The sequence below is a fragment of the Pithys albifrons genome, chromosome 2 (genome assembly GCF_047495875.1).
Source record: "Pithys albifrons albifrons isolate INPA30051 chromosome 2, PitAlb_v1, whole genome shotgun sequence".
NCBI lineage: Eukaryota > Metazoa > Chordata > Aves > Passeriformes > Thamnophilidae > Pithys > Pithys albifrons.
In genome coordinates, this window is record NC_092459.1 from 117,486,117 (window position 1) to 117,499,307 (window position 13,191).

The 13,191-nt window shown below is 44.8% G+C and overlaps 1 protein-coding gene across 1 annotated transcript in view; it reads right to left on the minus strand.

Annotated features, from left to right (window-relative positions):
- Positions 1-6,787: 6,787 nt before the first annotated feature.
- The window catches only part of ACYP2 (acylphosphatase 2), a 34,031-nt gene continuing 27,627 nt past the window's right edge, over positions 6,788-13,191 (minus strand). The window contains exon 4 of the mRNA XM_071582258.1: positions 6,788-7,380. Coding sequence (XP_071438359.1) covers positions 7,266-7,380 — 115 coding nt within the window. The 3' untranslated portion in view covers positions 6,788-7,265. The remainder of the gene's footprint in view (positions 7,381-13,191) is intronic.

Below are 13,191 nucleotides of genomic sequence, written 5' to 3' on the forward strand. Positions count from 1 at the left end.
TCCCAGAGGGGCAGAGGTTTCTGGGAGTTCACAGGCTATAAAACTCCAGCTGACCCCAGACTCCAGGGAGCTGGAAAACACAGAGGAATTAGCCACTAGGATATGACAACTCTAATCTGAAGCAATAAAGGACTGGGGAAAAACAATCATGGAGGCAGCTCAGAGTAGAACAGCCTGTGCATGGTCCTTACACTTCACAGCTCAGCACCAGCTTCTAAAGGACAGCATGAGCTGCCTAAGTGCTTCTGTTTTCTGGTTGCTCTACTTGAAATTTGGAGTTGCCAATATCATACATCCAAATATCCAGGTCCCGGGTAAAGGAAAATGGTAACCTAGGAACAGGAGTGTGAAATTCCATCTTGAACTAAGAATAAATATCTCTGTCACAGAGATGGATCACAGCTCAGCTGTGCAAAACATGAGAAAAGATGTTGGAGGAGAAATAAATCAGTGGGAAAGTGTGAAGCCATGAATTGGTAGGATTTGTATCACTGAAAGCAACATTTTCTGTAACAATTGTAACACAGAAAACCATAACCAAATAGTCCACAACCACTGAACAGCAAGTACTACATGTACCAATCCAGCCAAAAAGTACATGATAGTAGAGGTGGCAGCAGGAGCAAAGAGGTAAAGATCCCGATTTTTACCTATTTTTCTACTAGGTAGCAAGATTTACTTTCTTTCCTGAATCCTTATTTCAATTGCATTAGTTCAGTGGTTGCTTCAGGTCACTAGGAAATAGGTTGCTCCCTCAAGTATTTCTCTCTTGGCTGCAGATCTTTCATTTGTGGTTGTTTGCTGCCTCAATTAAAGCAGCTTTTCAAAATTCAGAGGGTATTTCCCCCTCACTTCCCTTATTAGGCACATCAGTTTGACACTAAATACTGTACCTCTGCCATTCCATCTTTTCCTTTGGGGAATACCAGCACCCAAGGTGAAGCCTCTACTTTCCAGAAGTTAATGCCTCCTGGATTGCAGCAGCAGAGAGAAAACCCCATTTTCTTTTCTTCTTTGCAGTGAAGGCATCAAAGACACCTCATTATTGCTGAAGTTGTTCAGAATGGATGATTCTGTGGCATCCTTAGCTGGATGGCTCTGGCTCTGCAAACTCTTTTATACCTCTGGAAAAAGCTTCTCTCTGAGGGCTTTGCTTCAAAGCAACTTAATGTACCCCTGCCCTTCCCTTGGGACTCAGCAGCACTTGCAATTCTGGCCACTTGCCTCAAGCACGTGTTAATTAGCACAGCCTCATCCACCGCAGCTTTCAGTGCCTCCATTCCCCACACACAGGTTGGAGAAAATGCAAGTAAGTCCTGGCTGTGGCTTTCAGAATAAAAGAAAAAGGATATACATCAAAAATCCCTCTCAGCTTTCCCATGTGCTTTCATTCCCTACACTTCCTGAGTACTCTCTGGAAATTAAAAAAGCAACCAGAGACTTACTTCAGGATTTTCAGGACAATTCAGTTATTTCATTCAGAATCTGGGTGAGCTTTAGATGTACCTTGACTAAGTCAAAACCTTCACAAGTTGTGGTTAATTCTGTTCCTTTTTCCTTTCCTCCCAAAGCATTACAGAATTCCCCCTGAAGGGCAGCTCAGGAGTGCAACATTTCCTGCCACCCAAAGAGTAAATTTTATGGCTGAGTCAGAACAAAATTGTAATTTCATATATGATTTCTACAAATAATTGTGTGCAGAGCTGCAGTGTACTCTGAGGGGTATTAAGACCAGAAAATGAACTATTATTTATGCCACAGGACAAAAACTGAAACAGAGGCTGGGAGCACCCACACACTGCCAGCCATCCAGAGAGGGATGATGGAGGCATCACCAACATGTCTTACACACAAGGAGTGACATCCCTCAATTAAAATACACCCTGGATCACAAATTAAGCACCTGAGGGTACTTAACCTGCACCTTGGTGCTGAGACAGCCTCAAAATTTAAGCAGCAGAGGTGAGTTTCATGGTCCCTTTCAACAGTACCATGTAAGAATTCAGACTTTCAGACTAAAGTGTTACAAACATCAATGTGGTATTTCAGAAATAAGAGAAAGCACGGCCTTGTCAATCAGTCTGTGCCCACAACCAAGTTTAAAACAATAGAAATAGTTTGCTCCTTCTCACAGGCACATTGCTGCCTGCTAGATTATACTGGCTGCACAATGAATGTAAGGAATCAGCACTATGGCATTCAGGCTGTGGCTTAACTGTGATCAGCAGTGCCTAAATCCTATTCATCGAGGTGTATCCCTCCCTCTTTGGAGCACACATTGCTATTTAGTCATCACTTTGTTTCCAGAGTGTCAGCAGACTCTGATAACGGAACAGGGTTTTTGCTCTGCCAGTTACATTGTGGGTCATTAACCAGCTTTAACATGCTCTGCAGTTTTTTTGTCTGCCTGTTTCCTGACAGCAGACAGTTATTTCTGGGAAGAGATGCTGCTGGCAGAGCCCTTCACTGTCTGGAGACACACAGCCCCTGTGTTTTCCTACCTGGCAGCAGGATTTCTCCTCCAGTGTGACTGAACTCCTCGCAGCAGCTCAGCTTACAGAAGTGTCACGTATCATACTCAAAGCATCTCCTCATCTTTGGCTTATAAAGGCCTTCCCAAACTCAAAAACTCCTTCAAGACAGACTTCCTTGTGCCAGGCCTCTCTTCCCCACTACCCCTTGGTGTTTACGCTGCTCCCCAAGGACTCATTTCCAGTGGTGCCATTGAGTCCAGCTCCAAGAACACAATTACAGGCACATTTCTCCACATGGATCTTCTTAGAACTCTGGTCCCTGCAGTCTTCCTGCTCTACTTACCATCCCTATAACCAGCTGAGATTTTATTTTTAGTATTATATTAAGGCCTGGAGGGGCTGCCCTTGCCTCTGCTCCCACCTTTGCACCCCAGCTCTGTAAGTGCACACTGGGAATTACTGGCCTGTCTGGGATGGGGAGTACCTGCCTTGGTTTCAGACTTCATGCAACAAAGTCCAGGCTTTCCTAATGCTCCTGAAGCCACAGTGATCCTTCTGTAATGAGGAAAACAAAGAGGCAGCACCAAGAACTGCCTGAGTGCCTCTATCTTGTCTCCCCCTGCTCAAACACTGTGCATTAATAATGCATTTCCCTGCTCCGAGCTCCTCCAGTTGCATGACCAATTACTGTTCTCACTGAAGGCCCTGGCACAACTCCAGTGGAACACAAGTCAGTGCCTCCAGCACAGAACTTGTGTCTCTACATTGTTTGTTTTATCTCCCTGCCAGTTCCCAGGGAATGCCAGGTTACCTTCCAGCTACTGGAGGAACCCAGGGATTCTGGGTATTCCTCTGATTCAGCCTGGGGATAATGCATGGCAGATCCAGAACTGGTCCCAGAAATCCTCAGGGCACTGTCCCTTTTTTTCTGGAACACACACCAGTACAAGGTTATGATGGACAAAATGAATTTTTGACACTGATCAAGTGTCTTTGTCCACATTCAGGAACAACTCAAATGCAGGAAGAAGTGTTGCAAGCCTTTGATGTTCCCAAAATACAGGAATCACAGCACTGAGGAACCAGCACCAAGGAGCTACTTGCACAGCTACAGGGGAGCCCACAGTGCCTTTGCATCAGAGACTCAGCTGCTTGTTGGATTTTGGGCCCAAAACTTCTCCCACTCCCCCATTAACACTATTCAAATGTAACTCCTCATTTCTGGGGTAAGGACAAAGACATCTCACAACTGATTTACGGGATGATTGATCAGAAACTACTTTTAAACACTTATATTTGCACTTTGGCAAATTAACTATTACAGTGTATTCACCTAATTGTGGAAGACAACTAGTCCCCTCCTAATTATTGAAATCATCCTGAATTTTGACTAGTCAAACCTTCCAATCCACTTCTGCAGCCCTTTTAACCAAAACTGAGGTCACTCCCCCTTTGATCTTCCACATCAGTACTTTTTATCCAATTATGTCAGTACTGATATCAAATGGACTGGGGGCAAGTGCAGTTATTTTAAGCCCCTGCAGTGTGTTTTGAGGCAGAAATGACCCCCCTAACAGCAATACTTATAACCACTACACAGATTGAGAGGAGCCTGGAGGAATGAACAATGCAACAGGAATTCCAGCTGATGGTATTGCCACTGTATGCTGAGACTTAATAACAATGCCAGGCTCCAGCAGCAGTTCCTGCCCCTGTGGCACTGCAGCACTGCCCTCCAGAGCAGCCAGGCATTAATCAGGGAGCTCTCCTCACTAATTTAACAATGCCAGGCTCCAGCAGCAGTGCCTGCCCCTGTGGCACTGCAGCACTGCCCTCCAGAGCACTGGCAGCCAGGCATTAATCAGGGAGCTCTCCTCACTAATCCACTCTGCTCTGTCTAGTAAGAGGATTCCAGCAGCAAACATGCCCACAGTTTTCTAAGAAGAAAACAAGCCAAGCAAGGCAGCTCCTGAGGACATGAAGGAAATAAAGAGTGACAGATTGGTGTCACCCAGGAGAAAGTATGGCAGGAGATGCCACCACGCTTCTCCCTGCATGGAGACTCAGGAATGAGTAGGAGCAGCAGCACATCCCTGTTCTGCATTACAGCACCACAAATATGGAGCACGAGGCATAATGCCTGATTACATCATTCCTGAGGAGAATCCTGGGGATTCTCAGTCTGCTCATTGCTTTGGGAAGATGCAATTTTCTATTCTTTAATCAAATACAAACAAACCCAGACATTTCTGAAATTGCCTGCTATTTAGGAGTTACCCTCTGATTTTAATTAACACCTCTGGTCTTTAGGTTTAATGGGGTGAACTTTACTAAATTAGAGTACAAGTCAGGCACAGCATTTTCCCTCAAGAAAGTGAGCATTGTGCAGAATTCACAAACAACTTGGAAACAGTGGGAACGGACTTCCAGAAGTCTCAACTTTTTTTAGATTAAAAACTATTTGTAGAATAGGAACTACAGATAGAAACTTTCTATTTAGATAGAAACTATTTGGTAGAAACTATTTCCACACAGCAAGAATGAAGCTGCCTAGACATTTGTTCTTGCTGCGTTGCATTTTGAAAGCTAAGTAAAAACTGAAATTAAGGGCTACCTACAGTCACAATGTAGTGATATTAATATGGATAGAACAGGAACAAGATCTCAGCTCAGTTCTGATGTCCGAGTACCAACTGCTCTTGCTTTTTTGCTGTCTTACCACTGGAATCCTTTGGCTCCTCACAACCAATGCTGCTTTCATTAAATCTAGAGACACTGCTCTGTGTTCTGCACACACTACACTTCCACAAATGGGCTGGTCTGGGGCTCAGGACTCTGCAACAATCTGAGGATGAGATGAAATGAGGAGATTAATGCACACAGGGCAAGCCAAGGCTTTGCTAGTTGCAATAATAGGCAACATGTGAAAACAACACAGAAATGCCCCCAATAAACCAGATTCTACAGAGGACAACTGGCCCTAAGACTTCCTAGAACTGTGAAGGTATGGAATGTGATACACTCCTTCCCTTTTCCTCTGGAAATCCTGCTCAGTTTCTGGGAAACACTGACACACATGCAATGCTTATTTACTCAGCAAAGCCTCCTTGGTTAGGAAAGGCACTCAAATCCTTGGAGTGGTGCTCTAACAAATTCACATTTTTTTCCTCCCAAAGTTCTCTATTCACACATTTTCTCCCCGAAAACCCAAGCACTTTAAGTGGCTGCTTCCCCCTCCTCAAGCCTTACCTTTCTGGGGGAGTCAGGGTAAAACTCCCAGGTCCTTCTGAGCACCCAGCCCCACCCCTGCCAACACAGACAAAATTCCATCTCTGGCTGCTCTTCCTCCCTATCTAATGCCCCCTTTGTTCTCTGCCTTCCTTTTCCCTTGCTGTCCAAAATATGAGCAAAGCAACTTGACTGGAGAAATCTTTGACCAAAGGAGTGTCTTGTGCCAGGTTGCTCCAAGGAAAATATAAAACTCCTTTTGTTGGGCAGGAAAGAGCTTTCCAAGAGGATGGAACAGCTACTGAGCTCCTGCTATACTTGAACTTTGCCATTTACCATGAGCTGAACAAGAGTCACTGACCATGCCTTTGACAAGGGGTGATTGTAAGCACAGCACAATTTAAAAGTAACTCCTGCCAATTCTGGAGAAGAGATTTTGCTGCTTAATGCACAAGGGAACAAAGAAAATCAGTCTATTATAAGCAGAAATACCTTCCTATGCACACCTTGCACAGATGGAGAAGGGCAGAGGAGTGTCTGTTCTGACATTAAAACCATGAAGTGCAGATTTGGTGAAGCTGCCTGAGTTGGCACCACCTGCCCTAGCAAGGGGGACAGAGCAGCCAGGGGCAGTACCAGCCTCAGAACCCTCATGGAGTCTGCTGGGGTGTCCTAACCCTGCCCCAGGGGCTGCAGCAGGGAGGGTGAGGGTCAGCCCAGCCCTGACTGACCCTGTGGGGCCTGTGGAGAGAGCCCTGATGTGAGAACTAGAGCTGCTGCTGCACAGGCTGGCCCAGCATTTCCTGCAGGGACAGGAGGAGGAGCAGCAGGAGGGACCACGTTCCCACACAGCCTTCACTCAGGAGCAAAACACACCCACACAAGGAACCCCACGGAGATCTTCAATTCTAGTGAGCACTTCAAAAAAGCAAAGAGATCAAAACATCCTTTACAGTCACTATGGATGTGAGCTGGAGGTATGCAGGGAAAAAACAGGGTGAGTGAGAGGCCACACATTTCATCATCAGGTTCCAAGACTTATCTGCATTATTATGGACAATTTTAAACCAGAGCTGGCTAGATAATCCCAGTTTGAGACAGTTTATATTTATTTCAAGTTACCGTTACGTTTTAATTACCCCAAAGAGCATCATCTTTAGCACAGAAATGTTACAATAAATCTCTCAATGTAACAGCTCTTCAATTTAGTATTTTTGGTGAGGTTACAAACTGCAACACAAATTTATTATTTTGAATCTAAAATATGAGTCACAGTGTAAAGATCAGGTACCATCTGGTGGTATGTAACAAGTCTCACTGTGCACAGATAACCACTGACACTTAAGCATTTATCTGTCTTTCAAGCTGCAATAAATTAGATATCAGCATTTTAGATGCTAAACGTTGACATTCTTGGCGTAGCACAGCAAAACTAGGAATTCTTACTTCATGGGAACAGGGAGCATTTATGTTTCTGTCTAGTGCATTTGTGACAGTGGCTGGAGGCCCAGGACACACCATGGAGCAGAAGTGTCAGGGCTGTGCTCTGGGGTGTCCCCTGGGTCAGTATCTGGTGCTAAACCCCGAGAAGTCGAGCTTGGGGATCTCCTTTTCATTGGAGAAGTTGATGCGGTCGATGCGGGAGCTGGGGCTGCCCACCTTGCTCAGCCAGGACTTCCTGCAGAGAAACAACACAGGGTTAGCACAAACTCTGTGTCTGGGCTTTGTTATTCTCCTGCCATGCCTTCCCCTCCTTTTTTATTTAAGAGCCATAAAAAGCATCTTTCAATAAGGAAACTCCCCCAAGTATTTTGTTTTCTGTGCTCCCTCCCTTTCTCAAACCAAGCCAAGCTATTTAAAAGGCATCAGCATTTCAGGGAGTGTTACACAATATTACATAAAAACACAGCTGACAAAAAGGGGAAAGCTGATTTACTGTAATGATCCCTTTTAAACACTACTAATAGAATTAAAATAGGTATAATTACCTTTGCAGGTTCAATACTACACTTCAGCAAGGACCTAAAACCACTCATAATTTAAAATAGCATGAAAATAGAATTCCAGCTGCCAGTTACCCTCTGCTGGCAACTCAGAATGGGAACTGAAATGAAAATTAATGAGTTCCAAACCAGCAAAAAAACCCATAGCAAACAAAAATCCAAGTGATGTCAAAGTAATCCTGATTTGTAACGGATGCTGGATGTTCTACAGGCACCCTGCAAACTGCACATCCAAACACTGGAATTGCAGCAGGTAAGTGCTTAGAGGTTTGTTTACAGGAAATACTGGGTCAGCATTTTTGGCTGAACTAAACCCTCAGAAAGAGAAAAAAGGAAAGGAATTTACTGTGCCATATTGAAGGAAAAATACCTTCACACAAACACCTTTTATAATGCATAAACTGGTACAGATACAGAACTGGTCAGCATTAAAAATAATTCTTCATTTAAATACCAATTTGAAGACCACAGAAGTTGCCTTATTGAGTTATGCTAATTAATCCTCTGCAAAATCACACCGAGCATTATAAAATGAAATATTCTTGCAGGGAGACCTAATCCTGATGCCTTTACAATGAGAACTGTGCTTAGAGATTGCTTACCTTGAGCCAGTAAATGAGTGTATCACACCTGAGACACAAACACAGCTGGTGACCCTTTGTGCAAGATTTTTTACCAGAGACAAACCATCCTCTCACAAATTATGCTAATTCCTCTCCACAGACAACTCCACACCTGCCTTCAGTTCTATTTGACCACTCGGATAAAAGCTCTTCATGGAACACCTTCCCACAGAGCAGAAACCAGAGCCAGGTATCTCCTGTTCCAAGTGTGACTGGCCTTAATTCAGCACTGAGAAACTCCAAGCAGTTTTTGTCAGATGTTCCCACATCTTCACACCTCTCGTTCTTTGCTTCATGTTGTGAACAACCTCCCTCCTCCTCTGCTTTAGATGGAGCCTTTCCCATATGGAATACAACACAGGAACAGGAGTGAAACAGAACCCAACTTCCCATGTTGTGCTGAGCCCTCAAGGCAAACCAGATATTCCAATAGACAGAAAGACACCCAAGGACAGAGCTGCCCATTTTCTTCCATATTAGGGAAAAAAAACCAAAAAGGTCCTTTTTGTTGACCAGGAAAGTCTCTAATGAAATTGGATGTCCTTGAGGGAAAAAGAAGAACATGTATTTGAGATACTGAATTAATATTCTAAAAGTAGTAAAGGTTATTGTTTTAAGTGTGATAACAGAAGTGAAAAGAGTATTTCCTTTTCCATTCCCATTTTGAAGGTCAGCTTACCCTGACAAAGCCAAAAGGATCACAACAAAAATTCACACCTGGCTGCTTCCACCTCCCAAGTTCCATGTGTGAAGAAATAACTGAACCCTGATCCATCTCAGCTCCACAGAGTCACATAAGGATGGGGCACACAACTGAAAATCTGGCTAGAGCAACCCAGCTCCATGGAAACTCTTCATAGGATGAGTATTTTATTCCTTATTTAATGCAGAAGTAGGGGAGAAAGCGAGGACTTTCCTCACCCATCTCTGAGCTCAAGTCAGATCCTGGTCACCAATGCTATGAAGAGGCACATTTTTTACAAGCTAAGAAAGCAGGAAATGAGGATTTCCTCGAAGTTACAGTTGTTACCTCATTTATCTCGTGGGCATTAATGCCATCTCCAATCTCTTCACTAACACTGGTCTTTTTAAAAATAGCATTAACTTACAAGTACCCAGATAACAGTTAAGACAAGGTCTGTGCCCTCCTCCTGCTCCACAGCCTTCCTAATTTCCTTTCACTTCAGATCTCAGGGTGTGCAGGAGATGAGCTACAATCACCAGCATTTGGAGGTTTAGCTTGTCATTTATAGCATGCACTTTAAAATTCACTGCTCCTGCCCACTGCTCCTCAGGAGTGTGAAGACACCCTCCACCTCACTTGTCTGAAGCAAATAAGGACATTCCTGTCACAGGACACCAGGGCTGAAGGTTACTCTGCAATGTTCACAGCTACATCCCCACACTGGCTGCTCCAAGGAGCCCAGAACAAGAGCTCAGCTCCAAACAGCCATTCCCCACCATGCTTTATTTCACAGAATGGCTGTGTGGGAAGGGACCTCAAAACCCACCCACTGGCATGGGCAGGGACACCTCCCACCAGCCCAGGTTGTTCCAAGCCCTGTCCAACCTGGTCTTGGACACTTCCAGGGATGGGGCAGCCACAGCTTCTCTGGGCACCCTGTGCCAGGGCCTGCACACCCTCCCAGGGAAGGATTCCTTCCCAATATCCCATCTAGCCCTGCTCTGTCAGAAGCCCTTCCCCCCTGTCCTGTCACTCCAGGCCTTTACAAAAAGTCTCTCTCCCACTCAAGCACTGCAGGCCATGAAGAGGCTCTTGGCCATGCTCTGAGTCGTGGATAATCCCAGATTTATGAGCTGCACAACCTCCCCGCCCAGGGCAGAAGCTCCTGACACGTCCCCACCGAAGCACAGCTGCTCTATCCCCACTGTCCCGGTGTTTACTCCTGGGAGCCGAAACAACCGGATCTGCCATTCCCTCCCTTTTCTCACCGCATTACCCAGAAGGAGCCCCGCTAACCGAGGCTGGCTCATCACCACGGCAACAGAGCTCTTCCTATTCAACAGGGCTCTGGAAAACAACAGCCAAGGAGCTGCTCTGCTCTATCCCAGACCGGGTCCTTCAGAAACAGCCTGGCTGGGCACAGCATTCCAGGCAGGAACACGCTCCTGCCTGGCACCTGGGCAGAACCCGTCCCGACCAGGCCAAACCCGGGGAGTGCTCTGGAAATGTTATTTAAGGAGCCTCACCCTCTAACACAGGACAATCAGGGTCAACAAGGCTGGAAAAGATCTCCAAGATCATCAAGTCCAACCTTGGACCAAACACCATCACGTCAACTAAACCAGGGCACCAAGTGGCATGATTAATAATCATAATTAATAATGCTGGCACAGCCCTGAAAATCACAATGCTTGGAATACCAAGGAAATAAATTAATTGTATTCAGGGAATCAGAAGGTTATTTTTAACTCCAACCTATGCTATAAAACAGCTTTCTCTAAAATAAACAGCCTGCTTGGCATTATTCTCTCAATGCAATATTTCCCTACAATATGAAAACTATCCCGGCAATAGTTCATTTCTTGTATGCAAAAGGCTAAACTTTTATCCTGATACTGGTGAAATTTACAGTCTACAGTGCTAGAAAAGGACAGGGAAATGCCATTAATATTTATATAACATGGATAGTATATTATTATATATCAGAAAATGTAAATACAATGCCAGTACAGCATCACTACCTGGTGAACTAGACAGGTTAGGATTATTCCCTTCACCGCAAGCACAGTGTCACCTAAGTGGAACAAGAGAAATGTGTGCTTTTATTTAGATGGAAACAAAATAAAGGCACTGGCTTGTTTATACTTAATTTCCCTTTGTTTAGGATAAGATACTGCAGAGAAGTATCTTTTTGAAGGCTGTATTTACAGCATATAGACTAGGCTTGCAAATATTTATAAAACACCTCCAAAATATGTTGCCTTCTGCAACAGCACTGTCCAATTTTCATAAATCTTGGTATTTCCACATTTGCAGAGGAAATGTGGAATTCTTCCTTGTTGCTGTCAGGCTTCTGAGCTTTTGGGAAGAACTTTAGCCACAGTTTTCAAGGTTTTCTCTACAATCCTCAGGACTAAGAACACTTTACTGACAATCTTTGTTTTTATAAGCCTAAATTTCACATGTAGGTAAAGCCTCCAACAGCCTGGGTAGTAGAGACACCTCCCATTCCATTGTCCCTACACCTCTGCTCCTGCTGCCAGAGCCCAAGAGGAAAAGAGGAATCTGTAAAGAAAATTTATAGGGTTTATTGTTGCACAATAAAACCTCGGGATTTGACATGGTCTGAATCAGTCTGGCCTGTGAAAAACCCCAACCAAAGCACACTGAGCATTTGAGCTTCAGCAAAAGCCACCAAGGCCTTGCTAAGGGGGAGAAAAGGTGCTGGAGGAAAATACATGGAGGAAAATACACCAAGTTCTTCCTTGGGAAGCATGACTCATATTTTGGGGCAGGACAAGGCCAAGAAGACTCAAGCCACAAGCAAAAGGGAGGGAAATTGGAGAGGGAGAACAAGGCAAAGTGCAAGGGAGGGCAATTTCTGCCCCTCTGTTCAGTGGCCCCACAAATCCAAGCCAAGGGAGGGGTTATACCCGGAGGACTAAAGGCAGCAGGAGTGAAGGACACAGAGAAACCAACGCACCTGCTCAGGTGTGGGGAGAGGAGGGGCCGTGCTCCCTGCTGCCCAGCACAGGGAATGACACATTATGGAACTGCCTTAGCCAGGGAGAGGGTTAATCACAACCAGGGCCTGACTCATGTTTTAAAGCCAGCTGTCTCAGGGATGCTGTTCATTGTTTACTCCTTCCCTCCCTGCTGCTCCCAGGGCCAGCACTTCCCCAGGGAACCCACAACCCAAGGGATATTGCAAAGCATGTCAGCAGCAAGGGCAAATTAGCAGGATCTGAGATATTACAGATATTGGGGGTCTCACCTCTGAATAAGCCTCAAATACACATCTTGGTGCTGCATGTCTATATAAACTGGAGAAAAATGACTTCTCTGTTAATCACCACACTCTGGATGTCTTTGGCAAGATTTTAATGCAAACTAGTCATGATCACTTCTACATTAACACAGAACTTGGCCCCATGTACCTCAAACTTACTTTGACATCGATATCTGATCTATGTTAAATGTCTTCACCTATTACTTTGAGGAGGAGGAATTATCCCAGAAGGAGAGAAACCAAGCCTGGAGTTGGGGTTTTTTTGTCATATACAGTGCCAAGATCTGTTGTGCATTTTCCTGTTAATCACTTTGGTAACCTTCAAGGAGAGTTTAATAATTTCAACATGAGATCACAAGTATATTTTCATTAAAAGTTATCAGCAAACCTCTCTGTCTAAACCATGTCAGGCAAGTAACTTTTGGCTTCTCTCAGAGATCTTATCAGACAAATCTGAGCAGCATTGCAGTCATTTGGTCCAAAGTAAAGAAGCAAATGAAAAGTAAAACCAAATTCAGCCATTCCAGTAACTTAAACAAGCTTTTCTGTGCACACTGACCCACAGAAGGCAGAAGACAAAGGGAATTTCCAGTTAAGCCAGTCCTCCCAGAGCAGCACACATCCCAGAAAGCCAGAGGCAGCTAAGAGGCCCATTGTATTTTCTCCCTGTAATCCATCAGCCTCTGCAGGAGACAAGCTGGCTCACCAGGCAGGGCAGGAATCTTGGCTAACCCCACTCCTTGCACAGAATGGCACAGCCAGTTCACTGCACAGCTATTGAATGCAAGGCCACAGGAAGCTCAGGCCAGGGGGAACTGCTCCCGCTGGGAATCACCTCAGGCTGATGGAGCAGCTCAGCACCCACCACTCACATGAACCATGTGTAAAA